A 27,060-nucleotide genomic window follows, 5' to 3' on the forward strand; every position below is an offset into this window, starting at 1 on the left:
TTTACTGATGGTTTTCGAGAGTACCAACTTATGTTTGATCTCTACCATCTGAAGCAGGAATCAGGACAAACTATCAATGACTTCTTTGCTCGCATGCAATTCTTATGGGATCAGCTTTCTCTTTCAGACCCAGTTTGGAAGGATCCTGAAGATGCTCAACTATATACTTCACGCATGGATCAACATCGACTTTATCAATTTCTGATGGCTCTGTGTGATGATTTTGAGTCTATACACGGGCAACTTTTGCATCACTCTCCTCTTCCTTCCTTGAACAAGGCTGTCTTTGAACTTGTTCGAGAGGAGACTCGACTACAGGAGCTTAATCATACAGAATTGGCTTCCTCATACTCTGGTTCTTTGTCTTCATAACCAAAGCTCTCTGACAAGTCAGCTCCTCATTGTCTTCCTTCTAAGACTTGCGACAACAACTATTGTCGCCACTATAGACGCTTAAGACAGACTATTGAAAATTGCAGCCGCCGCCCCCAAATTTAATGTGCCCATTGTAGCAATTGCCAATATTGAGAGTGTTCCATTTCCAATGGCTAACTTTGGCGAGTTCCCAACATCGACTTTCACCCTATCTACAGTTGGCTTAGAGGCAATATTCAATCAAGTTCTGCCACGTTTTGGTAATACACCCAAACTTCTTGTTCTTGAAGTTTTCATGTGCCATAACTATCCTTTAACCTCGTTTCTGTTGGCCAACTATATGAACTTGATTATAGACTTCTCTTTGTCTAATTTGGTGTTAATGTACAGGACCCTTGGACGAGCCAAACACTTGGGACTAGGCATAGAGTTCGGCAAATGCTTGAGCTTTCATCCTTACACCTTCCCACCTCCAAAGTTTCTGCTGGTGTCTCTTCACCACCACCATCCACGGTCCTTTGCCACTCATTTCTTGGTCATGCATCTGCATCTTGGGGTACAATTATTAGCTTTTAAAGGTTTGTTAGGTTTAGTATTCACTAGTTCTAGCTCTTTTGATTGTGTTTCTTGTCAACTTGAGTAACAACTGACTTGCCATTTAATAATAGTGAGTTTGTTGCATATGCTTATTTTGATTTAATTCATTCTAGTGTTTGGGGACATTCTCCTATTTCAAGTATGAGTGACCCATGTTATTTTGTAATTTTTGTTGATGATTTTTCCCGTTACATCTGGGTTTTCTTAATGAAATCAGGTTATAAATTATTAGATATTTATCACACTTTTTCCAAAATGATTGAGGCCCGGTTTTCAAAATGCATCAAAGTTTTTCATTATGAGAAATGCTTCGGAATATACTTAACAAGCATTTCAAGACATACCCAAACACTATGGCATTGTTCCTCACTTGTCATGTCCAGGTACCTAAAAAAAACAATTGTGAGGATTAGTTTTTTTGGAGTTATGGAGCAGATATGGCTAAGATTAGTCATTATGATAATGCATCTCATAGTTCTTGTGGTTTTGAATGGGAGCCATGGTGTTTGAGGATGATGTATGCACTTCGGAACAGGATTATTGATCCAACCAATTCTTTAAGACTTCGTCAATTTGAGGGTGCCATGTTCCTTGCACGCTGAGTGAGTTTGTATACTTCTGAAATTGTTCAAGCTGCTTAAATTTTCCTTCATAATGTCAGTGACCAGAGAAAACTCAATACACAATTCATACATTGTAACAAGGACCTAATCTTATAAACATTGGCAAGTGAAGTTTCTTCTTGCACCCAAACTATACACATATTTTCTGCAAACATAGTATAGCCAAACAACCAGACAAATAAGACAGTAAAGAAAATGAAAGACTAATCTCTCAGTGATGGGCTGCCAGGAGAAAAGGTATCCAAGGTATTGGGTTTCCTGGATTCTGTGTACATGGGGAATGTAAAAGAGCCATGATGGTGCTAGTAGGACAGTAGGATGTATTTTGAAGGCAAAGATTGTTTACATAGGGAAGGAACCATGTTGTGGAAGCATGGTGGAAAGAGCTTGAGAAGCCATCTATTTATTATCCACATAAGGTGACATCTATCTTGGATGGTCTAAAATTCAATGCGCTTAGGCTGTAGATACAGAGATTGGCTTGTCTTGATTTTATTGCTATTTGATCTGATGTGGTCTTGTAACCAGGAATATTGCATGAAGAAGATGAAATCCGTATTAAGCTTGCCTGGCAGGAAGACACGATTTCAGAATCTTCTGCACATGTAATTCCATCAACCGATGGTATTTCCAACTTGTAAACTCCATACTTATTTGTAGTTCTGTTCACCGACAATGATATCTGTTCTATGGTTTTCAGGGAGATGGCTTTGAACATGCAATCTATTGTAACTTCTGCACCTGGTAAGACAGAGCACCATGAAAATATATGAACTTCATATCTTTACAAATGAACAACACATAATATATCCAATCAAACTTGAAATTAGTTTTTCTCACCTGGTAAGAAGTAGCTGTGTCTGGAGAAGCTGTTATTGGCGCAGATGTCACAATAAACAAAACCCATCACAATGATCTGGGAGTTATTTTTTGCTGGCTCAACTCCCGCATATAGGGAATTAATAAACAAAGATGAAACGACAAAGAGAATCATCGGATTCATGGCTAACTTTGGAGATAAAGAGTATGGCTTAAACATTGGCTAGCTTCTTTAGGAATAGTTGTTTTGCTAGCTGTGAATAGCCTTCAAAGCATTATCACATAGTAGAAGATGAATTTGTTTGTGTGGATAATGAGCGGCAGTTGTTGGTGGAGATCCAACTGTAAGCAAAAAGTGGTGGAAATTTATCCTTTTCACAAGAAACAAAGTCATGTGAATGTTCTTTGGCAAGATATGGACTTGATGTGTAGGAGAGAGAAGACAGTAGATTCTTTTTTGGGCAAGAATAGCTCCCTTAGTTAAACTGAGAGGTGGTGGTGCTTGATTTGAAGTTCTCAGCTCCACAGGAAAATTGCTGTTTACACTAACGTATTGTCTATTGCAGTTGGCTCTCACCAAGGCGCGTGCTAAAAAGGACATTTGGCAGTACAAATCGTTAGGTACTGAGCTCATTTATATGATGCCCATGTTCAGTTTAAGTTCAGCTTTAGTGTATCCACTTTCCACTTGTTCAGTGACTTTACTGCATAATTTGTGCATCTGAATGTGGGTTGTAATTGTATGGATGGATAAGGTTTTTATTTTTTATTTTCTTTGTTGGGGTGGGATTTGATGGACAAGGTATTGAAGGGAAAAGTTGTTGACATGATTGAGAGAAAATGGGGTTCATGTAGTTCATGTGAATCTTCAAAGTTGAAGTGCAGCTTATGCTCTGTTTGGAAATTGTAATAAGATGGGTGGAAGAGTTTTATTCTATATACTAATCAAGTTTACTGACTAATTTCCGACATTTATAACTAATGAATACTGTTAAGAGTGGCTCGCGGTGGTATGAACTTGTAGCACCTATTTTTGCAGATGATTTTTTAATTATTTGGGGATAACTTTTTGGAGAAGGGAATTTTTGCCACATAAAAATCCAAGACCACTCTAGTACTAAGGACATATGTCAGTTTAATGGACTGGGTAAGAAGAATTTTCTTCAAAAAAAACTTTGTCAGAAATTCCTTTTGGGTTTGTGAAATTGGCCCAAGGATTTAGAGAGAATTTCATGTTAAAATGTTAATTAAAAAAAAATGTTATTTAGTAGACTGCCATATGACTGGCATACAATTGGGATGATGTGGTAGCGAAAATTACCTTTGAATTAACGAAGGCTTTGTAAGAAGAAAAAAAAAATCAATGGTTAATATTCTACTAAATATCATTACCCGTAAAGGGTGGCTCGGGCCACTTCCTCTGGGATTAAATTTCATAAGGATCAAAAGATATGGTTCAATTTTTGTTATTATGATACAGAATAAGAGAAAAGCCTGTAGATTTTCTATTAAAAGTGGTTTATCCTAGTCCTTCATTGTGAATTTTAAGTCTTTGGGCTAACTATCTGGTATAAATATCATTCCAGGCCCATGAGACGTTCTAGAACGTGGGCTGAACTCAAACAAGCCCAATTAACGTTGAGCGGTTTTCTTTGGTTTAGGATTCTTTTACTGAAAATTTGGATATTACTAAATTTAAAATGTTGATTTTTTTATCTTCATCAGTTTCTAAATTCTACGTAATCCTCTGTTTATCTGCTGAGAAGAAAGGACGATGAAGGAAAACAAACTCTAAAAGCCAGACAAGAAGCATAGGGTGGTTTGTTATTGCTCCGCCATCCCCAAGATTTCAGTTGTTGCAGTTCCTCCTTCAGCGCCCCATTCCCAGATCAAGCCACCCCCATTCCCGAGCTACCTGTGCTGGGAACAATCCCTAATTCTCTTCCCAAATCTTACCGTTCCTTCATAACAAATACTCCATCTCCATGGACGGACACCTAGGCTTGGCGACGAAGCAATTGCATCGATGGATTTCTTTGCACATAAAGAGCTAATAAAAGTACCCTTCTTCCATCCGACCATTTGTTATAGCTACACATATTTTCTTACACATATCTATCTTATGAATTTTAACTCTTCGGCCGGTATAAATATCTTTCCAGGCCCATCTGTGCTTCCAGAACGTGAGACTATAAAGAACGCGGGCCGCCCTCAAACAAGCCCAATTAACCTTGCTTTAGTTCGAGTCTTAGATCTGAGATCTGGAGTGTGGTGGTTTGGGTCCTTGAGAGATTTGGTCTCAGGCCCACTCCCACTAGGTGAGAAAAAATAAAAATACAAATGTTTAGATTAGATTTTTATTTTTTTTATTTTCTGGTGCTCACTGCATTTGTCATTTGACGTTTCAATTGACCCTTTGAAAAGATTAGGTATTCGGGATTGATTTTCCTTAAAAATGGTTGACATTAGGTGATTGGAGTTTTGTACTTAAAATATATACATGTAGTACTGCATTGACCTGGCCATGGATGTTTGCATTTAACCGATAAAAATAGTAAAGGTCGACCAAGTAGCACATGGTAGGTGGCGTTGGACGTAGCTTTTGCTTTACATAGCTCCTTGTTCGCCAGGGATCGTGGATTCAATGCTGTTTACTATAGCTGCATAATATAATGGCTTTGACGAACATGATGCTCGTCCAAACACGACTTGTCAAAATATGTGACAAGATTATATATCGAATTTCCAACATGAGTAATATATTAAGCAAATTAATTATTTGTACAAACTTCTTACCTTTGAAAATCGGCTTACAAGAAGATCGGGGGTCCAATAGTTTATACAAACGCGATTAAGAAACTATTGATCCAACATCTCTTTTCTTTTCTCACTAATGAAACTTTGAAATAATCTCCAATATTATTGTCACTTGAAAACATATAGTTATTTGCAGCAGTAATACTGTACACCTAGTGTACGTCCAGTGGACTGCACAAGAGAACGAATGATACAAAGTAAAAAATGATAGAAGTTGTACATAGGAATATCCAAGAACACATGCATTATCATATATATAAAAGTATTAGTCATAATTAATGTTTTATAAAATTGTTTATATAATCCAATTATACCACCTAGTTAGTCAACACTAATGTGGGATTTAGCATATCTTCACCAGGGCCCCTCAAGGTTCTCTCTACAACTATGCCCTTGGGGCCGGCCCCTTGGTTCCGTCCTTCCTGAAATGCTCTCACAAGCATATATAAAGACATGTAACCATTTATAATTTATATAATCTAGGGTGTTACACTAATTCTTGCTGAAAATTACAACAGATAATGAAAAAATTTAGAAATGAAAATAAAATTTACTCTAGTATTTTAGGTGGCTTGCTGGAGATCGAGCTAAAGATAGTTTTACGATTATCTACCAAGATATGCATTGGCCGGGTTAATGGCCCATCCTAATGAACAATGATCCTTGTTGACACAATGACTGCATGTCAACCACTGGTGGAAGGCTGCAAACAAAGCAAATAGTGAGAGAGGTTCATTGTAGGTTCGACAGAACTACCTTCGATAATTAAGTCAGAATGGATAAGTAAAAAGAAAAGCAAATTGACAGAGTAAGGGTGTAAGAAATGATTGTATACCTGATGAGGATATTACCCTTCTTATATAGTCTGGTTATTCCCGCCTTTCCTTGTTAGGGTTTTGAGGGTTTTTAGCTAGAATTCCATTAAGGGAATCAAATTAGGTTGCTCATTAGGTCACGTAATAAGGTTCTGAATATTCCATTATGTGAATATTATGGGACATTTCTGACATGAGAAAGCCGTTATCCAATCTAGCTAAAGAGGGAGATTGGTTGCGGGGCGTTCTATTAAGATGCAGGTGCATCGTAATCTTGGGCCTTGTATTGGCCTTGAGTCTGACCGTCGGGCCCCTTCTTGATCTTGGTTTATTATGATAGCCCATCAGATTTCTAGAAGATTAACACCCTGTTGGGCTGACCCAAGGGTGTCAGTTACACCAATCTTAATTATTATAGGCCTTTCAACGTATGTTTTTTTACTAGGTAGCTAGGAAGTCCCGAGCATTTTAGTGTTTATAACTTATAAGGATAGCTACGTATAATGTAGGTGAATCCGTACGTGGTTTGAAGCTATATAGATTAAACGATAAAAACGTGGACATACCAAAATCTGCAGGATTGGTGTACGTAAGCCCTGACAAATGAAAGAAGAGAAGAAGAAAGTTAATTTAGAACAATCACATTTGGAGTTCCGCACAAATATATAGAAATGTTCCCATGTTTTGAAGCAAGATTTATTTGATTAATTAATGGGGATGCTGTGGCACGAAAGCTTGACTTGGTGATGAATATATATACAAAGGACATGCATGCTTGCAAGGTGATTGTAAATATGAAATAAGAGAGAGAGAGAGAGAGAAAGAGAGAGAGAGAGAGAGAGTTTTGGAAGGAAATGCCGCCTAAGAGGGATAATGGTTGTGGACAAGCACTGCATTCCTTTGGCAAATCCAAGGCCCAGGCGGCGCCACCGACGCCACATCCGACGACTTTGCCTATGTCCCTTTTTTGTCCTTTTCCTTCTTCACTTTGACTTCCTCACCTCCTTCTACTCTTATCTATCTTTACCTCTCTCTCATCCTCTCTGATCTTCTATTTCTGATTTTGCGCACTACGTTTTATTAAATTCCCACACAAATTTTCCCACATTTGTCAAATTGACTGTTTGTGTAGGAGTACTTCAATTAGTTCATGTATATTAGCAAATTGGCCTGCTTGTTGATACTTTTGCCATTGTATTTCTAGGGCTAGCTCGATCTCTTCATAATCTGATGACAATTATAATGCTTAAAAAGCAGAAGGGAAAGACAAAAGGACGACAGAAAATGCTGGTTGATTATCATGTTTCGTGATAAATATGAACACATTTTCGCGTAAGAGTTGGTGAGTGCATGAGAAAGAGTGGCATATATTGGGTTTTTTTATTTTTTATTTTTAATGTAATATGAGTGGAATATGTTTGGAATTTTTGAATATTTTGGACGATGACCAACAAATGTATCAATTAAAATAAAATATTATATTGAAGGCAAAAATACATTAGTGTACACACTGGGGCCTAATTGATAAAGAAGACACAAATACTAAGGATGTTGGGATTCAATTACAATGCTATTGTTAGAAGAGAAATGCTAAGGGTACTAATGAATAAGTTCCACATCATCTTAATATTTATCTAACAACAAATTTGTTTTAAAATGCCTTTAATTTTTTAGTTTTGTACCACTTCAAACTCCAAATGCTAGTTTCACTCCTGACCATGTGGCAATGTATACACCATTAAATTTATAAATATAATCTGAATCCATTAATTATTCCAAAACTTGGGTTAACTTGTTCTGCATTTTACATATATAATTCGACCACAGATATACAAGATAATTATAAGTATGTGTTTAAGTTCGCATAATGCTATAAGGAATGCCTATGATATATTGAGATTTTCAACAAATTATAAGAGAGTTCATGTGAATCCTATATATTCAAATAAATGTCATATCAACTTTCATATTTATAAATAGGAAAAAGGCAGCAAGGTATCGAATATTGGGTGGGTCTTCTTGTTGATGTAAAATTAACAGTATTTCGGTGATTTTTGTCAATAATTATTGTTAAGGTCCTTTTCACAATAGCCTCGAAATTGTGCCCCTTTAATCCTTTTTACATTATGAAAATCCCTATTATATTCCCCTAGATTTTCTCTCCTCCATCATTTTCCCTTAATCAACGACCTTTCCCAGCTTCACAACTAATAAAGTAATGATAATATAAATTATAACTTCCTTGTTCTCAGATGGGCCGGCCCAAGGAGAGTGGGTCCCAACCTAGTAGATTCTCATGTAGGGCAGACACAGGGGCTTCCCGAACTGTTGAAGATGACAAAAATCACACCTCTAAAAAACCAGCTACACAAGAATAAGACAAGAAATGGAGGTGATCACAAACCCTCCAATCACAATGCAAATGAATTGGGGCTTTGTCCTTACTATCTTCTCTTTCTGAATCCTTACGGAGAAAGAGACAAATCCCACCAAATAAGAAGGTGAAAAACAGAGGCTCTGCTCTTTCCTTTATACCACCAATACTACTTCAAACCGAGTATTTCATTTCTCTCTGTTTCAAAGAGCTGAATATTATAGATAGAGGGCTTGTCTGGGTATTGAGCCAAAAAAATGATTAATTCCCTTTGTGGAAGCGTGGGAACCCTCAAGAGTGAAAACTCATGCACAAAACCCCCACCAACTTCTCCAAATGAGTCAGTCTCAGAATCTAAGAAAACTACTACTACATGTAATTCAACAGCTCCTTCATCCTCTGATTTGGAACAAAATAGCCTAACCCCAACAAGCCTAAACTTACCCAACCTTAAATTTGAGTTGGATATCGGAGACGTTGAAGTCCCATCGCCGACAAGTTCTCTGTGGGAGTCTTTCTTTTCCGATCAGTTGGATGGAGATTATATGATTTCGTCACCGGTGAGGAATTATCCATCCCCACAAGCATCAGCTTACAATTACAATTACAACTATGCCCAGGCAATGCAGGGACAAAGCACTCTCTCAGGTTCCTCTCCTCCACGGTTCTCCTCTAACCAGATTGGTCCTTTTACCAGCACGCAGAAAGGAAAAGGATTAAGCCCGCTTCACAGGGTCTTTAACTCGCCAAACAACCAGTATATGAAGCCTGAGAACCTTTCAGTGCTGTCATCTATTGAGGAGTTTTTGGATGATTATGGAAGACATGAATATGAATATCCGGCGACGGCGACAAAGCTGTCCGGTTTCGGAAGTTCGTCGCACTATGATATGCCAATCATGGTTCCGGCAGTGGACGGCTTGACGATGAACAATTCTTCAACGTTTTGCGGTTCTGTTCATGAAACATCGAGTACTCCGGGAGGATCTCAAGCTGCCCCAGAGAGGGATATTTATGATCAAATGGGCATTATGCCAAGTGCACCATTGTCACAACAGTTGCAACAAGAGCGCCTGCAAGAGAAGCAACTACTGCAGAAGCAGCCACAGCAAAAAACACCAGATCAACAACAACACCACAACCTTAACCATAGCTTGATGGTGCCAGCTCTTCCTGTTGGCTCTGAGCAGGTGATCAATATAATATCTATTCGAATCTTCACTTACCCACACGCACCATGTTTTTATATTTTTACAATCATATACCCTTAAAACTTAAAAAGTTACAAAAATTGAGTATTTTGGTGTCATCTGTTATTAAATATATCATAATGGAAGTTTGATATTGTAAAATTTTTAACATAAAACTTCACTTCTAAAACTTTAAGGGCATGATTGCAAAAGTATACGGAAAACATCCGGGTTAAATGAAATTTTTCCTTAATTTGAGCAGGTGAATATAATATCTATTCCCTCAGCTAATGAAACGTCACTTACTCGCATGCACTATGTTTTTGCATTTTTGCAATCGAATCCTTAAAACTTAAAAGTTACAATTTCAGATTCTCCCGCTGTTAAAAAAATGAACAGCTTCCCATGGGTTTAACAATGAACAGCTTCAATTCCCATGGGTTTAACCATTTAACAAAAATTGAGTAATAAAATTTTTGAACATAAAATATCACTTTTTAAACTTTAGGGCATCGTTACAAAAGTATACGGAAATATTCGGGATAAGTGAAATTTTTCCTTAATTTTATCTTTAAATATTGTACCATGCACGTGAATTATAAAGCTTTGATTCATTGAAAGGAGGATCGGAAGAGAGAGATTCAAAGTCGTTTGCTATATATTCCTTGATTGGATAATTTTGGCTTACATAGTTGTTTAATTTGGCTCCATATATATATATATATATATATATATATATATATATATGTGGACTTTGTTTCCAATCTTAAAACTCCATGATATCTGTTTCATGCACGTGCAGGAACACGATAGTGGGCTCCAGCTAGTGCACCTCCTTCTAGCATGCGCTGAAGCAGTTGCCAAAGAAGACTACATGTTGGCAAGGAGATACCTCCACCATCTCAACCGCGTCGTCACCCCTCTCGGCGACTCCATGCAACGTGTAGCCTCCTGCTTCACTGAAGCCCTCAGCGCAAGGCTAGCCGCCACGCTTACCAGCACCGCCAAACCCACTAGATTTAATCCTTTCCCACCAAACTCACTAGAAGTCCTCAAGATCTACCAAATCGTCTACCAAGCTTGCCCTTACATAAAGTTCGCTCACTTCACAGCCAATCAGGCTATATTTGAGGCCTTCGAAGCCGAAGAGCGTGTCCATGTTATAGATTTGGATATTCTCCAAGGCTACCAGTGGCCGGCTTTCATGCAAGCCCTGGCGGCACGCCCTGGTGAGGTTCCCTTTCTCCGGATAACCGGCGTCGGGAGCTCCATAGAGTCGGTGAGAGAGACCGGTAGGTGTTTGACAGAGTTAGCTCACACCCTTCACATTCCCTTCGAATTCCACCCGGTGGGGGAGCAACTAGAAGACCTTAAACCCCACATGTTTAACCGAAGAGTTGGTGAGGCTCTAGCAGTGAATTCTGTGAACCGTCTCCATCGCGTGCCTGGAAATTGTCTTGGGAATTTACTAGCAATGATCCGAGACCAGGCTCCCAACATCGTAACCCTAGTGGAACAAGAGGCAAGCCATAATGGTCCATATTTTCTGGGAAGGTTTCTTGAGGCACTGCACTTTTACTCAGCCATCTTCGACTCGTTGGCCGCCACGTTTCCGGCGAACTCGGCGCAGAGGGCCAAGGTGGAGCAGTACATATTCGCGCCGGAGATACGCAACATAGTGGCGTATGAGGGGGCGGAGAGGATAGAGAGGCATGAGAGGTTGGACAAGTGGAGGAAGATAATGGAAGGGAAAGGGTTCAAGGGGGTGCCGCTGAGTGCCAACGCGGTGACTCAGTCCAAGATATTGCTGGGTTTGTATTCGTGTGATGGGTATAGGTTGACGGAGGATACGGGGTGCTTGCTTTTGGGGTGGCAAGATAGGCCACTTATTGCAGCATCTGCATGGCGATGTTGATCATCATCTTTTTGCTTTTACGTGCATGTAATTTTTGGGCCTTTTGTTTGATGTTAAGAGTACTTCTTATGTCATTAATTTGTCCATGCAAATTAAAGAGAAAGAAGAAAAATGCCAAAGAAAGGGGGGAGAAAAATCGAGGAGGAAAGGAAGGGTACGTACGTAGACAATGAGCTTAGGGATTGCGTCGATATTATATTTATTTATTTACCTAATATTTCTGTTGAATAATTATTTTATTGCACAGAGGCTCCATCAGAGCGATTCCCGTCCAAGAAGATGTCGTTACCCATGGACTTTAGGCTTATTATTGGTGCATGGTAAGATATCCAAAGGAATCTTTATCCTTTATTTTCTCAAGTGTCTTTTAGACTTTTTTTCTTTGCTATTTATTATCCGCCGCACCTGAAAGTGAAATTTCTGGGCCCAAGCCATACCAAAGTTTCAGGCTCAAATTTTGGAAAGAAAAACTATATCCAAAAGAGAAACACTATAAGCTACTATTCCGTGGAGCTAATATATATGTAAAATAAAATATAATTTCTAACATTATTCTGTCCAAATTCAAGAATGAAAGATTTACTTTTTGCAAATAAGTACTACCAAGTGATTTTCAGTTATAAAAGTAATACTATATACTATATTTTTATCTTACAATACTGGTATGACTATCTCAACCAACTCTTGAATATTTTTTTTCTTCACAAGAATTGATTAAAAGATTAGGTGAGACTATTATGCCAATATTGCAAGACAATTATGAAATAAAAATATGAAAATACTAAAAATCACATTTTACAATGTTAATGTGATAGTGCCAACCAACTCTTGATTTTATTTTTTATTTTTATTTTTGTGTAAGAAGAACTTATCCAAAAATTGGTTAGAACTTGTTAGCATTATAAAATAATTGTAAAATAAAAATATAATTTCTAACATTACTCCTAATAAAATGATTAAGCAAAAAATTTGCCAATTTAATTAGTAAATCATGACTAATTTGTAGCTACACACTCTTAATCATTTCACCAATAATAAATGCTGTGGTACCCAAGCATTTTATTGGCAAAAGTTCAAGTACCCAATCATCTTAACTTCATTCGATTTTTTAATTCTGGCCAAACTTCGTGCCCCTCTTGGAGCCACACTTTCTAGACATTTCTTTCACTCTGACATTTGTGGGCCAAACATGCTAACGGATGGTAGGACCAAAAAGGGAGCAGGCTGCAAAATCAGGGGCATCCTTTGGTGAAACACATCAAGGCTTTTATATATGTTAATTGAATAATATGTAATACAGAAGCTACCGAAATACATCAAACACCCATTTTTATAAAATGCAAATACATCATCACCGACAGGCACTGCTACACAAGAATGCCTTCCAACAAACATGTAACAATGAGGGATGGGACCGTCACAAATTATTGTCTTTCCAGCGGCTACTCTTCTTCGTGGCCTAGGAGGTCCCAAGATCCCCAAGGCAGCCTCACAAGCTTAACGCTTACAATATGGAACACGAACAAATATTTTTCCTTGGGGCCTCATCAACCTTCTTTTCTGTTCAGACAAACAGACAAACAACTTTCAGCAGCATATAGATAGAAAATACAAATAGTCTCCTCAATTTTTCTAACTTGCATTCATACAATATGCAGATTAGGATTTAATTGAATATCCAACTTAATGCTCGTAGAAATGTACTCACCACATAAATCACAGAGCGGGTACTTATACTCATCACCAATAGTTAGTTAACTACAATGCATATTTACAACTTTGATGTGGACAAATTAATGAAGACAAAATACAGGAATAATCCAAAAAAGAGGGCACCTCAAAACTCCCGGAAACTCCAGGAATCATTTTGGTGCATATTTATACGGAGGAAAAAGTTAAGAAAGAAAAAAACGAATTCATTATTTTACAGGTTAAAAAAAATGGCTTATACGCTTAAGGCCCACAACTAAAAAACCATTTTTTGATAAGTGAAACATATCCTTTCAGTAGCCAAATTCTCAGTATTAATAATACTAGCAAAATAGCACGAAGCACAAACACAGGAACTTATAGAACATGCATATATGAATAAAACTACCTGTCTTTGCTTTTGCTAAAGATGGCTGTACAACAGCATGCATGGTGATAACCCCTCTTGGAAGCTCACCAAAAGGTACTCTACACTGGCCAACAGTCTTGTTGTTTTCCAATACTTTCCCAGCATTTATCAGTTTTATGTCATTTGCTCCCTTCGGCACAATTTTCTTATCTAAGACAAACCAGAACATAAAGTCCAGTGTTAAAAATCGAAAAACAGAATTCCAAGAAAAAAAAGCAAAATAAAGGGGAGAGGAAGAATGAAGAACAAGTTGGTACTCAAACTATCATGTGCTGTCAAAATGCCCTTATGTTACTTTCATGCTTAACAATATGACAATACAAAGCCAAAGAAAGTAAAAACAGAAACTGGTCCACAGAAGGGAACCAATCACGGCCTTTAATTAACTGAAGACCATTACAAATTGATACAATGAGCAAATATAGGCATAAACACAATGTGGCAGGAAAATCGCCAACATACATTTAGAAAGATAGTTTGATTAAGAAAGGAAAAGAGGAAGAGGGTGGGGTGGGGCGGAAATGAAGAAGCGCAGAATTGGACCATATGCAACTACTTCAATATGTGACTTGCAAAAGTCGGGATAAAAAATTTACAAGCGATCAAGGCATGACACATTGTCAGGTTAATTGCTAATTTTTTCCTCGTCACTATTCTGCTCGCCATTGTTACTTAAAATATCATCCATTTGAAACAAGAGCAATGCTTACTACGCAATATTTTAAATCCAAAAAGAACTGTGGCTAGAACTGTATTCACATCCAAAGTGAGCCAGACCCATGACACAGGTGTCCAATGGTATGCACATGATTTCAACAGTGCAATAACATGTCCTAAACCTCACCCTTACTGGTCAGCTTTCCTTAACAAGACATGCCACATCTGGTGCTTATACCATAAAACTTGACATTGCAGCCAACCCCTCATACTGATTCTCTAGTTTTTTTTAATAAGTAGAATACTACATATTGATTCTAATTGGGATTTACCTAGCATTGCTCACTGCAACTAGTAAAATGGAAAGGATAGCTTAATTTGAAGAACCATGCTCAGGATTATCAAATTAGAAGTTATATAGTATAGTAAGTGCCCTAACTTCTTTTGGACTTTAAACTACCGAGTCACCAGAATTAACATTTTATTTTGCTTAACTGCATAAAATATACATATGCTAGAAAAGAGGAGCAAACCTAGGTGGCAAGGATATATAATTAAACAGTGCCACAGTCCCAAAACAGCCTTGAGGCCACTACAAGATTCTTCAAATATGGCCTATATGAATGCTTGAGGTGACAAAATATGTAACACACTTCACCGATGCAATTAATGTTTAAGGATGACAAAGAGTAATGCCATATCAAGTAAGATGTAATGCAGTCATATCCTATGCATGGTAATTGACAGAAACAGAGGACTAACATTTAGTAGTTAATGAGTCCAACTAATGAAGTTTACAGGGCAGAAAGAAAGATGACCAAACAGTTGCAGACACTATCTGTCAGATTAAAATATGATAACCAATACAAATCTGAACTCCGAGATTATGTACACGATTCTGAGCCAAAACACATATATTGAAATATTCCATCCAGTAGTGGGTATCAAATATGCTGCATGTCCAACTAAAATGCTTACATACCCAGAATGCAAACAGCGTGACAGCTTAGGCACCTAATGCTCTTTCACCTAGGCATCCCCAAGACACAGAAAAACATGGTTTGGCCTCAATTGCCTGCCAAACAACCACATAGATGACTATTCCGAGTTAGCATAGTCATCAAACTTAAGCAGGGCTCACATGCTATATAGGTCTGCCAATTTATTTTAAAAAAAATGTACTCAAGTTATTAATCTTGAATTCTTGATCCCTATCAAGTAAAACATGCAACAAATTTATATCAAAAAAGGTTTTGAGAGCTTTTAAATTTTTTTTGATAAGATATGTCATACTCATATGAAAGCAAGAGAGATGAGCATGAACGGCAATCAGATGGGCAGGAGGAACCTAAATGGCATCAAATAAAATCTTAAAGTAAAAATGCCCTTAAAAGCTAAATATGTTTGAGCATCAAAATCATTTGAAAAGAAAGACTGATGCACAAGAATCTATCTTGAGGGCAATATAGCCCATTAACCTAATTTGTCTCATAAGAAGCACTACCATTCAACTACAATCAATCTTTGGGGACCCACTGAAACGCACCACAAATAGAAATGTGTTATAATCTCCCTCCACATAACATGGAAGGCACATTAGGAATCTGATGCTTCAGATACGTGTATCTTGAAGTGCCTGTTAGTAATATCTATTTCAAGAAACTAGTCAGCAACAAAAATTAGCCCCTGAAGGCCATGCCACATCACTAAAAAAATCCACATAAAGCTAATACATAAAACAACAGCTAAATTTATAGTCATGTGAACCTGCCAGAAACAATAAACCAAAGAAGCCCACGCACACATAAACGCAGATCAAAACTTTCAATAAGCATATTTCCACAAATGACAACCAAATGAACTTGTATCCCCCAAAGTACTATATATTAGAAATACAAACAATTACAATTAAAACAGAAACATCCAGAACCAATTGTTCAAACTAATTGCAAAGCACACAACATCGAACTCTCTGACCTTTTGGCCAGTCAGCCACGATTCTCTCCTTGACCATCGCGACGGTTGAGGCCGGCGAGTAGCGGAAGGGGCCAATATCTGATCCATCGTAGATTCGGAACTTGAGCTCAACCAGGTCCTCCTCCGGCATTTGAGCTCTTTAACCAATTAAATGCCAACGTTTCAAATCACCACCCTCTCTACACAAACCAGCGCCCAATCCGCCGCAAGAATCACCTACAGGCCTGCACCCAAATCATACAAGTAAATTCCCTGTTTGGCTCATCGGAAAATGCAGGAAAGCATTAGAAAAAGAAAGTTCTAATCTCAAATACGCATTATTAGAACTTCAAAAACAAAAACAAGAACAAAAAACATAATATTATCCATTCAAAGATTAAATACAGCCAATTCGCTCAGCAGAGTTCAGTACAGTACTCAATTATTCAAAAAAGAGGAAAAAAGAAATGAACAGTCCAAACTTTCTGGACATTTCTTCTCTTGAATTTTCCCGGCAACCAAACAGAACAATTGACAAACAAGCATAATTGTGCAAGTGGATGAAACCGATACAATCACTGACAATTATTGGATTAACCATGAATACAAAAACAACATATATATATATATATATATAGAAGTACCTGGAATGAGATTAAACAATCGCTAGCTTTGCTTTCTTTAGGGTTTACGAGAGAGACCTGAGAGATTCGAGGAGGCCAGGTTGATTCCGAAGATAGATAGGGAAACCCTAGACCCGATCTTGACGCTTGAGCTTCTTTGGTTTCTTAATAGGAGTTAAATTTGGTGTGATTCTATTTGCCTAATTTTTCTCTGCCTTTTTATTCTTCTTTGGGCTTCCTTTTTGCCTTTCCCCTTGGCCGAGTCGAGAGAAAAGAGAGTGAGATTTGGACATCAATTCTTGTCAGTAAATTGTGTACTTTGCTCCGTATAGTAAACTTCTTTCGTTTTAATCTTTAAGGAGGATTGCTATAATTACTCTCCAGTTCTAAAAATAACAATTGAAATTACATCTACCATTTAATGGCTACGTCATTGTGGAGGGATACTTGACAAGTAATTTTTTTTTTTTTTTTTATTACAAAAAAAAAAATTCACATTTTTTAATGTTATCAATTTTACTACATCATAGTACAATCTCACACGACAGTAATAATATTACATTGGCTACACAATCTTAATGTGTTAATAATTTATTTATATTCTTTTATAAATTTAATAGATTAATTATTAGATTTGCAAAATTCAACTTTGAATTTGTGTAAAATCTAAATAAGTCTACAAATTTAATAATTAATTTATAAAATAAAACAAAAAAAATATTGACACCAATCATTTTTCATCTTAACCCTCTGATCCACGTTAGCGCAAAAAAAATCATCTAATAAATCACAACATTCATGAATAAGATAATGTCTATTGGTCATTGACGAAGCCTTTATTAAAAAATAAAATCTAAAATTGGTGACACTATTACATCAATTCAATAAAATAAGTTAGATATTAAAATTACTCGACATTATACACTCCTTTTAAGATGGTTGGACCAATTAATTTGAATAAATTACTCAAAAATTAAACATCCATCCATGTACCAATCTTTGACACTGGGTTTATGAGAATTGTGATAAGACGGTGGCGGCCGCGTGGGAAAAAAAGGAGAGAATTGCTCCTTCCTAGCTGTTCCATATTGACCAAGAGTCAAACTGGGAGGATTTAACGCGTCGGCGAGACAACCGGACCGTGACTAATGCTCACGCTAATTTAGCTGCGCGTGGGAATTGTTGAGCGCGGTGGCTACCATAATCCATATACGATAGTCGGTACTTGGTACCGGTGCCTCACGTCCTTATTGGTAATTTTATATATTTATTTCTTCTAAGCTAATACGTAAGTCCTGTCCTTAGTGAAGATCTATTTCCAATTTCTTAATGGATTTGGTGACGGTTGTGAACTCTACAAAAGGCTAATTTTATGTTTTTTTTTTTTTTTTCTTAATTTAAAAATAATTAGAATACTATCACTTTTACTATACATAACAATTTATAATTTACGAAATAATTAATAATAAATGATTGACAAGTAAGTACGAATAAATTATTATTATTTTTTTGGATGAATACAAACAAATTATATTGATAATTCAATTTTTTTATTAATCATTACATTCATTATGGACTTAAGGATGGTATGATGAAACCAGAATTTTTATCAAGAGAGATCAAAGTAATTTTAAGCCTAAAATAACATATATATTTAACTTGATAAAAAAAAAATTAAATACAAATTTGAAAAGTGAAAACCAAAGAGTCATCATGCCTCATTTGGCCTATATATAGTTTCATATATGGACTATCACCTTAATTTATAAGAAAGTTTATAGTAATTTTATCGTGTTCTTTTTACGCGAAAAGAAAAGAAGAAGAAGCTAAATTGTATTAAAATGTTTATATATATATATATATATATATATTAAAAAAAAAATTGTCAAATCTCTCAATCTTATCAATTCAAGAAATATAGAAAATATAGAATCTTTTAATGAAGAGCATGGCCCAAATAAAGGTGTCTACCATTAAAGAGGGAAAAAAAAAAAAAAAGAGTTCGTGTACAAGAAATACAAGAAGTGGAATCAACTTTGGAAGGAAAGAAGTATATGGAAGCACCCAAGTCCATCACTATATCCAAAAAAAAAAAAAAAAGCAATAGAATATTTTTTTCTGAGTGAAGGGTATGGCCCAATTGCCCAAATAATAATAAAGAGAAGAGAATCCACCAATGACGATAATATGTGATTGAGTAGAAGGAATCAACTTGAAAAGGAAGGAAACTAATGGAAGATGGGAGGAGTTGGAAGTATGGATGACTGACTTCATCAAATCCTCCTCAAAAGAAAGCAAACCTTGAAAATGACTATTTTTAATTAATTAAATAATCACACCTTAACAAATTAGTAGACATGCAAGAATTAAATGCATTAAAATATAATAAAAAATACTGATTGGCTTCCACGTTAGAACCATGATGAAAAAAAAAAAGGGTGTAATTTTTACCTAATTCAGTTAAAATCTCTAACTCGTTGAGGTTGGATTGCAGATTTGAGAAGATTACCAACTCCAACAGATGTTCATGGACATACAATTGAAAATCAAATCATGACAATAATAAATTAACAAACTTGACGTGTTTGACATGAATTATTCTTTTTTTTTTTTTTTTTTTAAGGCTGTCAGATTTTCAACTAGTCTATCATATATAAAAGAGATATGCTATAATATAATAAAAATTTCATATTTTGCTCATAAAAATCAATGTGGTAAGATGTCATATCATCTTTTTTTTTTTTTTGTTGTCTTTTTTCTTCCACCAAAAATATGATGTAGCATCTTGCCGCATGAACTTTTATGAATAAAATGTGGAATTTTTATTAGATTATAGCATTTCTCTATGTAAAAAGGTATTTTAAAAACCGATAATAGAGGGGGTTAAATCCAATTTTACTCAAAAAATTATTTGGGTTTTCAAAACTGCAACGTGTCCTAAAAATTAAAAATTAAAAAAATAATAATAAAGCTAAAAAAAATTGAAAATTGAAAATTCCATGGGGTGCCCAGCCACCCTAATTTGGCCATTAGGGGTGGCTAAGCCACCTCAAGGTCGGTTTGGCTGAGCAACTCCCAATGGCCAAAAAGGAGTAGCCGAAACCACCCCTAATGGCAAATAAAAAAAAAAAATACTTAACCCTAAAAAAATAACGATCATGCTGCCATGTAAGCAAATAGCGACATCATATCTTATAAAATTGACAAAATTAAGCATTTAATAAATATTCAAAACCCATATAGTAAAATTGGATTTTGCATAAAATTGTATAAAGAGTAGGCCCCCACGAGAATACACATCTGCACTATACTGAAATTTGGTCTGTCTGGAAACTTTGATGGATCCCAATTGAACCGAAACATGTTCCATAGAATGTAAGCGAACGACAAATTAAGGCCCAGCCCATGTGGCCCATTTGCTTGTGAACAATGGAATCTCGTAAAAGCTACAACAATGACATAAATTTATTTTAAATTTCGTTTGGAGAAATTTATTTTGACTGTCTATAAAATTATCGTGTGCGGTGTTTTTTAGCAAATGAGAGGATAATTATATAATTTTTTAATTAGCAAGTGAAATCACTTCTTTTTTTTTTTTTTTAATAAAACTATATAAAAAACAGCATATATCAATTCAATTTGAAGAAAATTTCCGTCCATTTTCAAAGGATGCCATTCGATTGCTAAGTATGATTATGATAAAAGATTTATCCTTAAAATACAATTTTCACATGCATTTTAAAATATATATCAACTTGGTAGATTGAATTGAATAAATTTTCGAATGACAACTTTGTTGTAAATAATATTATGTCAAAAAGGGTAGGTCTGCAATCAAAGGATAGCAGGCAGAACCTTATTTTCAATAATTCAAGCTCTTTTTTAAGAAAGTGGGTTGCTGGAGCATCAATATCAGAAACTAATCCAAGAAAAGGTGGTCTCAAACATCGTTGGTCCAATTGAAACCAAATGCCAAAGGACAACATAAACGGAAGATTCCAACCCTATCCTTGAGAATTGCACGTTGATAAAAGGTAATCCGAACCAAGAGATATCCTTTATTTATTAAAAAAAGGAAAAAGAAAAAAGAAAATCCGAATCTCGTATTTGAATCTCAATTTATACTCTCGTAAATATTAGTGCTACTGTCATGCATGGAACTATCAATAAGACAACACTCTTTTCAATATTCCACACATGGGGGGCTATAATCTTATAGAACTTTTTAACTTAAAAAAAAAAAAAAAATCCCACTTGATGATTTATTTGAAAGAAAATTCCAATGGATTTATTATTCTTGTTCTCAGTACAAATTTAAGATTTACTGATGTGAAAACACAATTAAAGTTTTACGGCCCATTTTTTGAAAAACGAAACCCAAAAGAAGTGGCCCAAAACATCCCTTTGGGCTTCGGGCCTATACCTACCACGATGGACAATTTTTGTTTTTTGTTTTTTTGTTTTTTTTCATAAATTGAGTAGGAATTTATTTATTTATTTAAAAAAAAAACGTTAGAGAATTTTTTTTCAATTCATTCTATTCAAATGATAATGATTTAAAATGTACATATTTATTGCATGTATGTTTTTTAAAAATATATATAAAAATTACATGTTTTATTATAAATACATATAAAAATTAAAAATCACTTGCAAGTATGACCCATTTTTATTAAATAAAACCTTTATGAAAAAATTATTATAAAGTTTTGAATAAATTATTATTAAATTTTAGATATGATATAACAATAATCTTCGATCTGAGCTCAGAAAGTGTGTTTAGGCATTTAAGAGCGGAGGTGGAGAGCAGTGGAAGTGTGGAACTGTGGAAGTGCACTCAGGTGAAATGCTTCAATGCATTCTGTGGACCATCTCCCCACCATCTTCTCCCTTTAAGTTTTATTTTTATTTTTATTTTTATTTATTTATTTATTTTAGAATCAAAATGATAAAGGGAGAAGATGGTGGGGAGATGGTCCACAGAATGCATTGAAGCATCCCTCGTGCACTCAGCATTCCTCAAAACAAAATGGCCACATGGGCCCTCTCTTTCTTTCTCTTACGTGGATGCCTACTAAAGAGTGGGACCCGGCGTACGGACTGCAATATCAATCACTTCAAACAAAGGCCATCCGTGCAGAGCTAGGCCACTAGATCACCATCACCGTTGCACAGTCAAAGTCAATCATGGACGGTTCCCTGAGAACTGGGTCCCCTGCCAAATGTGGGGCTCTCAGGCCCACTTCATCGGCATGGCGAGGTTTCGGGCGCAAAACCAGAAGCCATTTTGGAAAAAGCTGAAGAACAAAAACGCTTTTATAGGTAAAAGCAAAAGCGTGGAAGCCCACTGTTTGTTTTTCACTGGGGTTAAGTTGATTAACCTCACCCTTTTTGGACAAGGGCAGAACGACAGCTTTTGCCAAAACACAACACCGTTCTTATCGTGGGGTCCGTTTCTAACTGTTAGTCCGTTTCTAACTGTTTAAAGCGTTAACGATATATCTTCCAGCTCAACTAATCCTAAAAAAGAAACCCATTTTCTTATAGAAAAGAGTTAATCTTATTCTTCAGCGTAAACACTTTAGAGACCTTTTTAATTTTTTTTTTGTTCTTAGTCGTCATTCAAACCACAAAATAAATTCGTTGTAAAGATAATCCGTTATAATTGGAATTGCAAATAGAAGAAAACATAGACAAGATTGAAGATTCGCGAAGTTTAAAGAAGAAAGAAGTAAAAGTTCAACCATTTTTTCTTCCTTTTCTTTATCTATACAGAGGAGGGAGCACAAAGCTTAGCAAACCAACAAAACCCAAACTGTTAAAAAGAAAGAAAAAAGAAAAACGACAAGCAAGTTACAAGGAGTAGAGTAGAAACTACAACATTAGTCAATAGTGTCCAAAAAAGAGGAGCTAAGACTCACAAACACCACTCCTCTTCCTCTGCCGTTGTTTTGTGCTATGTAAATCAACACCATATTTCGATCTCCTTCCTTTTTTTTTTCTGGAAATATTGAAAGAAAGAGAAGAGATGAGAGATCAGAGCCAGAGAGCACCAGCCTCTTTGAGAAGAGGCACCAGAGTGCCATTGATATGAGAGGCCATGACTCTGTCCATTGCCCCAACTAGCTTCCCGCCGATGAAGACGACCGGAACTGCGGAGGAGCTTCCCAAGAGCCTCATTAGAGCCTTCTCCATGTCTTTGCCTCTGGGGTCCTCGTCCAGCTCGTACACAGTTGGGTTGACGCCCATCCCACAGAAGAGCCGCTTTATGGCATGGCACATGCAGCACGTGCTCATGCTGAAGATCACCACGGCGTTCTCCGACGCCATCCTCTCTATGCGCTCGAGCGGGTCACCCATGGTGGTGCTCCTTGTGGGCATATAAGAGCCCCAAGCCTCTGTCTGGTAATGCATTTTTCTATCAAAGAAGATGAGAAGGTAATCGGTACAAAGAATGAAGAAGCTAGCAATGAGTGAGTGAGTGAGTGAGTGAGCAAGCGAGTTCTGAGGAATGATGGAAGCTAGCTAGGAAGGGTTGGTATTTATAGAAGTGAGCTCGGGAGAAGAGAGTCCAAGATAGGGAGGGTGAGGAGGATTAAGGTAAATTATTATTATAAATTAATTTGTTTTCCATTGGAAGGTCAGTTTTGTAAATAAAAAAAAGTTGGTCTTTTGTAGTCGTCAGCGCATGCACGCAAGACACAGAGAGAGAGAGAGAGAAGCCCTTTTTAATCATATATAATGAGCTTTCAATGTGGTGATAAAAATAGTAAATTCTTCAACACCTTTAGATGGAAATAATTGCCACATGTTACATATATATATAAGCCTTGAGATGGCCATCAACATTTTATTTCTAATGGTTTCACTGATCTTTTTCCTTTTTGACTAATTATTATTTATTTTTATTTTTACAAATTTAAAAATAAATAATAATTTAATTCAAATAAAATAAAAGAGGGAAGAAGAAGAGGATGAGGAAGAGATTAAATTAAAGAATGGGAAGAGACAGGGAGCAGAGGCTTTTTCAGAAGGGAGTGGTTGGTTAATAGACGGCTGTTTCCGTCCTTGTTGTCGGCCCTACAATTACATGATCAAAAAAAGGATTGAACGTGGCCATCACGAACCTTTGTTCCTTTTTGGGACGCGACCTTCATGCGCATTTTCAGCCTCATCCCCTTGGACGCTTTACCCGTACCTAAATACATATAGGCGAGCCTCTACTAAATAATGCTACAATATATATAGGGAGAATTGAAAAATATATTAAAAAACCAAATTAAAGTTTCTTTGACTATCTTTTATTATTATTACTTTCTGTTTTTAAAAGATAAGAATATTAATAATTTTTTACATTATTAACATAAATTTAATACAAAATTAGTGAGTTAAAGATGATAAATTTAACTTATTTAATTAAATTAATCAAGTTATAATATTTGACCTATATAATTTTATATTTCTGTATCGACACAATCTGAATTTGATAAATAAATACGACTTATCATCCTTATTATTATATATCGAGAAACAATTCAAAATACAAAAATAATTTTTGTATTTATATTACGTCACAATATGTTTCAATTAACAAATATATATATACCCCTTACTTTTTTCAATAAAAAAAAAGTCTCTGACTTGTACGATCAAGTGGCAAAGATTGAATCGAATATGGAAGTGATTCGATGCCTCGGATGTAGGCAAACTTATTAAGATTGATGAATATTCTGAAAGTTGTTGATTTTATATTATTATATATGCCTCGTATTATTTTGGATTCGGGCGGTTTCTTTTTCCTCTAATGGGCATATTTTTATGTAATTAGTGCTTAAATATTGTGGCAATCATAAAATAATATTATCTAATGAGCATCAAGGACGTTAATTAAAAATAATTTATATATATATATATATATGTTCATCCATATTAACTCGATCGCGCGCCACCTTCTTTTTCTGCAGATTTGAGTCCATCACTTAAGAGATGCTGATAATCTTTTATTCTTCAGAATTCTCAGTAGATATTCTCTAGAGATATCCAGTGAGATCAATAATCTTTTATTAATAATCTTTTAGCCATATGGATTATATTTCTCTTGGGGGTTGGGAATCTAGGCTTTTCTGGATAATATCCAGTGAGATCAAGCTTACATGCATACCAAAACTTCCACGTTGATTAAAAACAGTACTACGAAAGTGCTTAGTTTTTTTTTTTCCTGCGACTCTGTAGGGCTGAAATCATTCATATCTTACGTTAGAACAATTTTTCTGGTGTCGAACACAAATTAATTTGCTCTTGCAGAAAAGAAATTAAGAGAGATTATCAATGGACCATGTTGGGAGTACCGAAGAGAATAACTTCGATGTTTAAGTTGTAGTTTTTGAGAAAGATGAATAAATTGCAAACCAGTAGAAATAAAAAATCCCTTTTATTGGCCTCTAGGTTGCATTTTATAATAGCTTCTTCTTTGCAATTGTAATTTTATCGGCCTTCCAATAAGCGCTCTCATTCATACTTTGGCCCTCTCAGATGAAAAATTGTAATTTTGTCCACGCCTAGAATACAAGATGTGGATTATGGCCAAGGTGGCAGCTACGTGATGGTATGGATCATTTGCAATGCCCGTTCAATACTACAAGCTAGGATAACGAATGAGTCTTAACATTTGAATTAGATGGGCTTGATATCTTGGTCATGTGGGCTCGCGGCTCATAATCCACATCTTGTATTCTAGGCATGGATAAAATTACAATTTTTCATCTGAAAGGACCAAAGTATGAATGAGAGCGCCTATCGCAAGGCAAATTTTTGTGTAAAAGATTTGCTTTGTGCTTATATATATATATATATATATATATGTATATATATATATAAGTATTCTAACATAAGTAATTCTAACATCCTCCTCCCATAATAGAGGGTACGTTTTACAAAGCCCTCTTTTTGTGCCAAAAAGCCTAAAAAGGTTTTATAGCCAGAATTTGTATGTAGCTAGGTTTAGCTGTACTGGTACTTTACCCAAACTTCAGAGATCATGTGGTCAAAAGTAATCTAACGGTTTGAACACTATTACACGTACACAACAACTAAACAACTAAACAACTCTTCAATATCCAAGCAAGGACATTATCAGACGGTGGGGGTTTGAGAATGTATTTGTCTTCTTGGGAAGCCAATCACTGGAGAGAATTAGATTTCAAACTCTTCACTTGTAAAATTTGTATTTTAGTGAGGCATTCAACGGCTACCATAGTCCTGCTTGCATGACGCCATTAAATCTTCAGCTTTTATGGGTCGTCCCAACTTGTTTAATTCTGTTTTCTTTCACCATTCATTATAAAACAAATTCGAAACATATATATATGTTAAGTTAAAGCAAATTTCAGTTCTTATATATATATAAAAGAAAAAATTCAAAACCACAGGCTCCGTCCCTGCGTGAATGGATATAATAGAGCATAAGCATGAATGATTAGTTATAATTAGTTGATTCTTTCAGTTGTATTGGATCAAGGCATGTTGGCATGGATTGCTTGGCCATGAAATGATGTAATCTAGACACAAGAACGTACACCTCGAGCTCTGAGACTCTACTCACCTTCTATAACGTTCCCCTAACCTAGCAGATAGACCAGGAATTTTTTATTTTTTATTTGTATGAATAAATGGATCGGGAAATTACTATTTCTCAGTGGTTTTGCTAAAGAAGACAAATACAAATTAAGTCACGAAGAAATTAAAGAGAAAGAGGTTTCAATAATATTCATTCTAAAATAAGTTTTTGGTCGCAGTGGAAAATCATTGAGTTTTAAGCACGTGTTAATGGGATATATTTAGGGTACGTAAGTGATAATGGTGTTGGGGAAGGTAAAGGCACACAGGAACATGTCTCCCCGCAAAAAGCCAGTAACGCTGTAGTGGTGTGCTCACGATAACCATTAAAACGATATGCCCATACATGCAATGTCGGTAATTTGTTTAATATATATATATATATATACATATATAATCACTTTATTCTAGCTTTACATGTAGCATGGAATTTAATTATAATAATTTTAAGGATTCGGGTTGAGTCGGGCCAGGTTAATTGGAATTAGGTTACAACTGTTTATTTTTATTATTATTGCCTAATATGAGATTTATCAACTAATACCCACATTTATAAATGAAGCCG

At 35.9% G+C, this 27,060-nt stretch overlaps 4 protein-coding genes and 1 long non-coding RNA gene across 6 annotated transcripts; 2 read left to right on the top strand and 3 right to left on the bottom strand.

The window, feature by feature from the left end:
- Positions 1-1,600: 1,600 nt before the first annotated feature.
- Positions 1,601-2,987, bottom strand: LOC132183327 (uncharacterized). Its single transcript, XM_059596739.1, has 2 exons — positions 2,436-2,987; positions 1,601-2,336 (listed from the first exon to the last, which is right to left on the bottom strand). Exons 1-2 carry the CDS (start codon positions 2,632-2,634, stop codon positions 2,002-2,004), a joined length of 534 nt encoding a protein of 177 aa, XP_059452722.1. The 5' UTR covers positions 2,635-2,987; the 3' UTR covers positions 1,601-2,001.
- LOC132183328 (uncharacterized) lies at positions 2,293-3,376 on the top strand. Its single transcript, XR_009440397.1, has 2 exons — positions 2,293-2,339; positions 2,981-3,376. It is a non-coding gene; the product is annotated as an uncharacterized LOC132183328 (long non-coding RNA).
- Positions 3,377-8,677: 5,301 nt separating this feature from the next.
- On the top strand, positions 8,678-11,525 carry LOC132180490 (GRAS family protein RAM1-like). The gene is made up of 2 exons (XM_059593334.1): positions 8,678-9,610; positions 10,413-11,525. Exons 1-2 carry the CDS (start codon positions 8,678-8,680, stop codon positions 11,523-11,525), a joined length of 2,046 nt encoding a protein of 681 aa, XP_059449317.1.
- A 1,260-nt stretch (positions 11,526-12,785) lies between these two features.
- Positions 12,786-17,151, bottom strand: LOC132182924 (membrane-anchored ubiquitin-fold protein 3). 2 transcript variants are annotated; one of them, XM_059596294.1, is made up of 4 exons: positions 16,959-17,151; positions 16,279-16,502; positions 13,624-13,794; positions 12,786-13,085 (listed from the first exon to the last, which is right to left on the bottom strand). In XM_059596294.1, the coding sequence occupies exons 2-4, from the start codon at positions 16,406-16,408 to the stop codon at positions 13,030-13,032; spliced, it is 357 nt and encodes a 118-aa protein (XP_059452277.1). In that variant the 5' UTR covers positions 16,409-16,502; positions 16,959-17,151; the 3' UTR covers positions 12,786-13,029. The 2 variants fall into 2 exon arrangements, with proteins under 2 accessions (XP_059452277.1, XP_059452276.1); XM_059596293.1 differs by having other exon boundaries at positions 16,902-17,151.
- Positions 17,152-22,864: 5,713 nt separating this feature from the next.
- Positions 22,865-23,428, bottom strand: LOC132182668 (glutaredoxin-C1-like). The gene has a single exon (XM_059595975.1). The coding sequence runs from the start codon at positions 23,292-23,294 to the stop codon at positions 22,917-22,919; it is 378 nt and encodes a 125-aa protein (XP_059451958.1). The 5' UTR covers positions 23,295-23,428; the 3' UTR covers positions 22,865-22,916.
- Between the last annotated feature and the right edge of the window lie 3,632 nt (positions 23,429-27,060).

Source organism: Corylus avellana, chromosome ca5 (genome assembly GCF_901000735.1).
Source record: "Corylus avellana chromosome ca5, CavTom2PMs-1.0".
NCBI classification, from domain to species: Eukaryota; Viridiplantae; Streptophyta; class Magnoliopsida; order Fagales; family Betulaceae; genus Corylus; species Corylus avellana.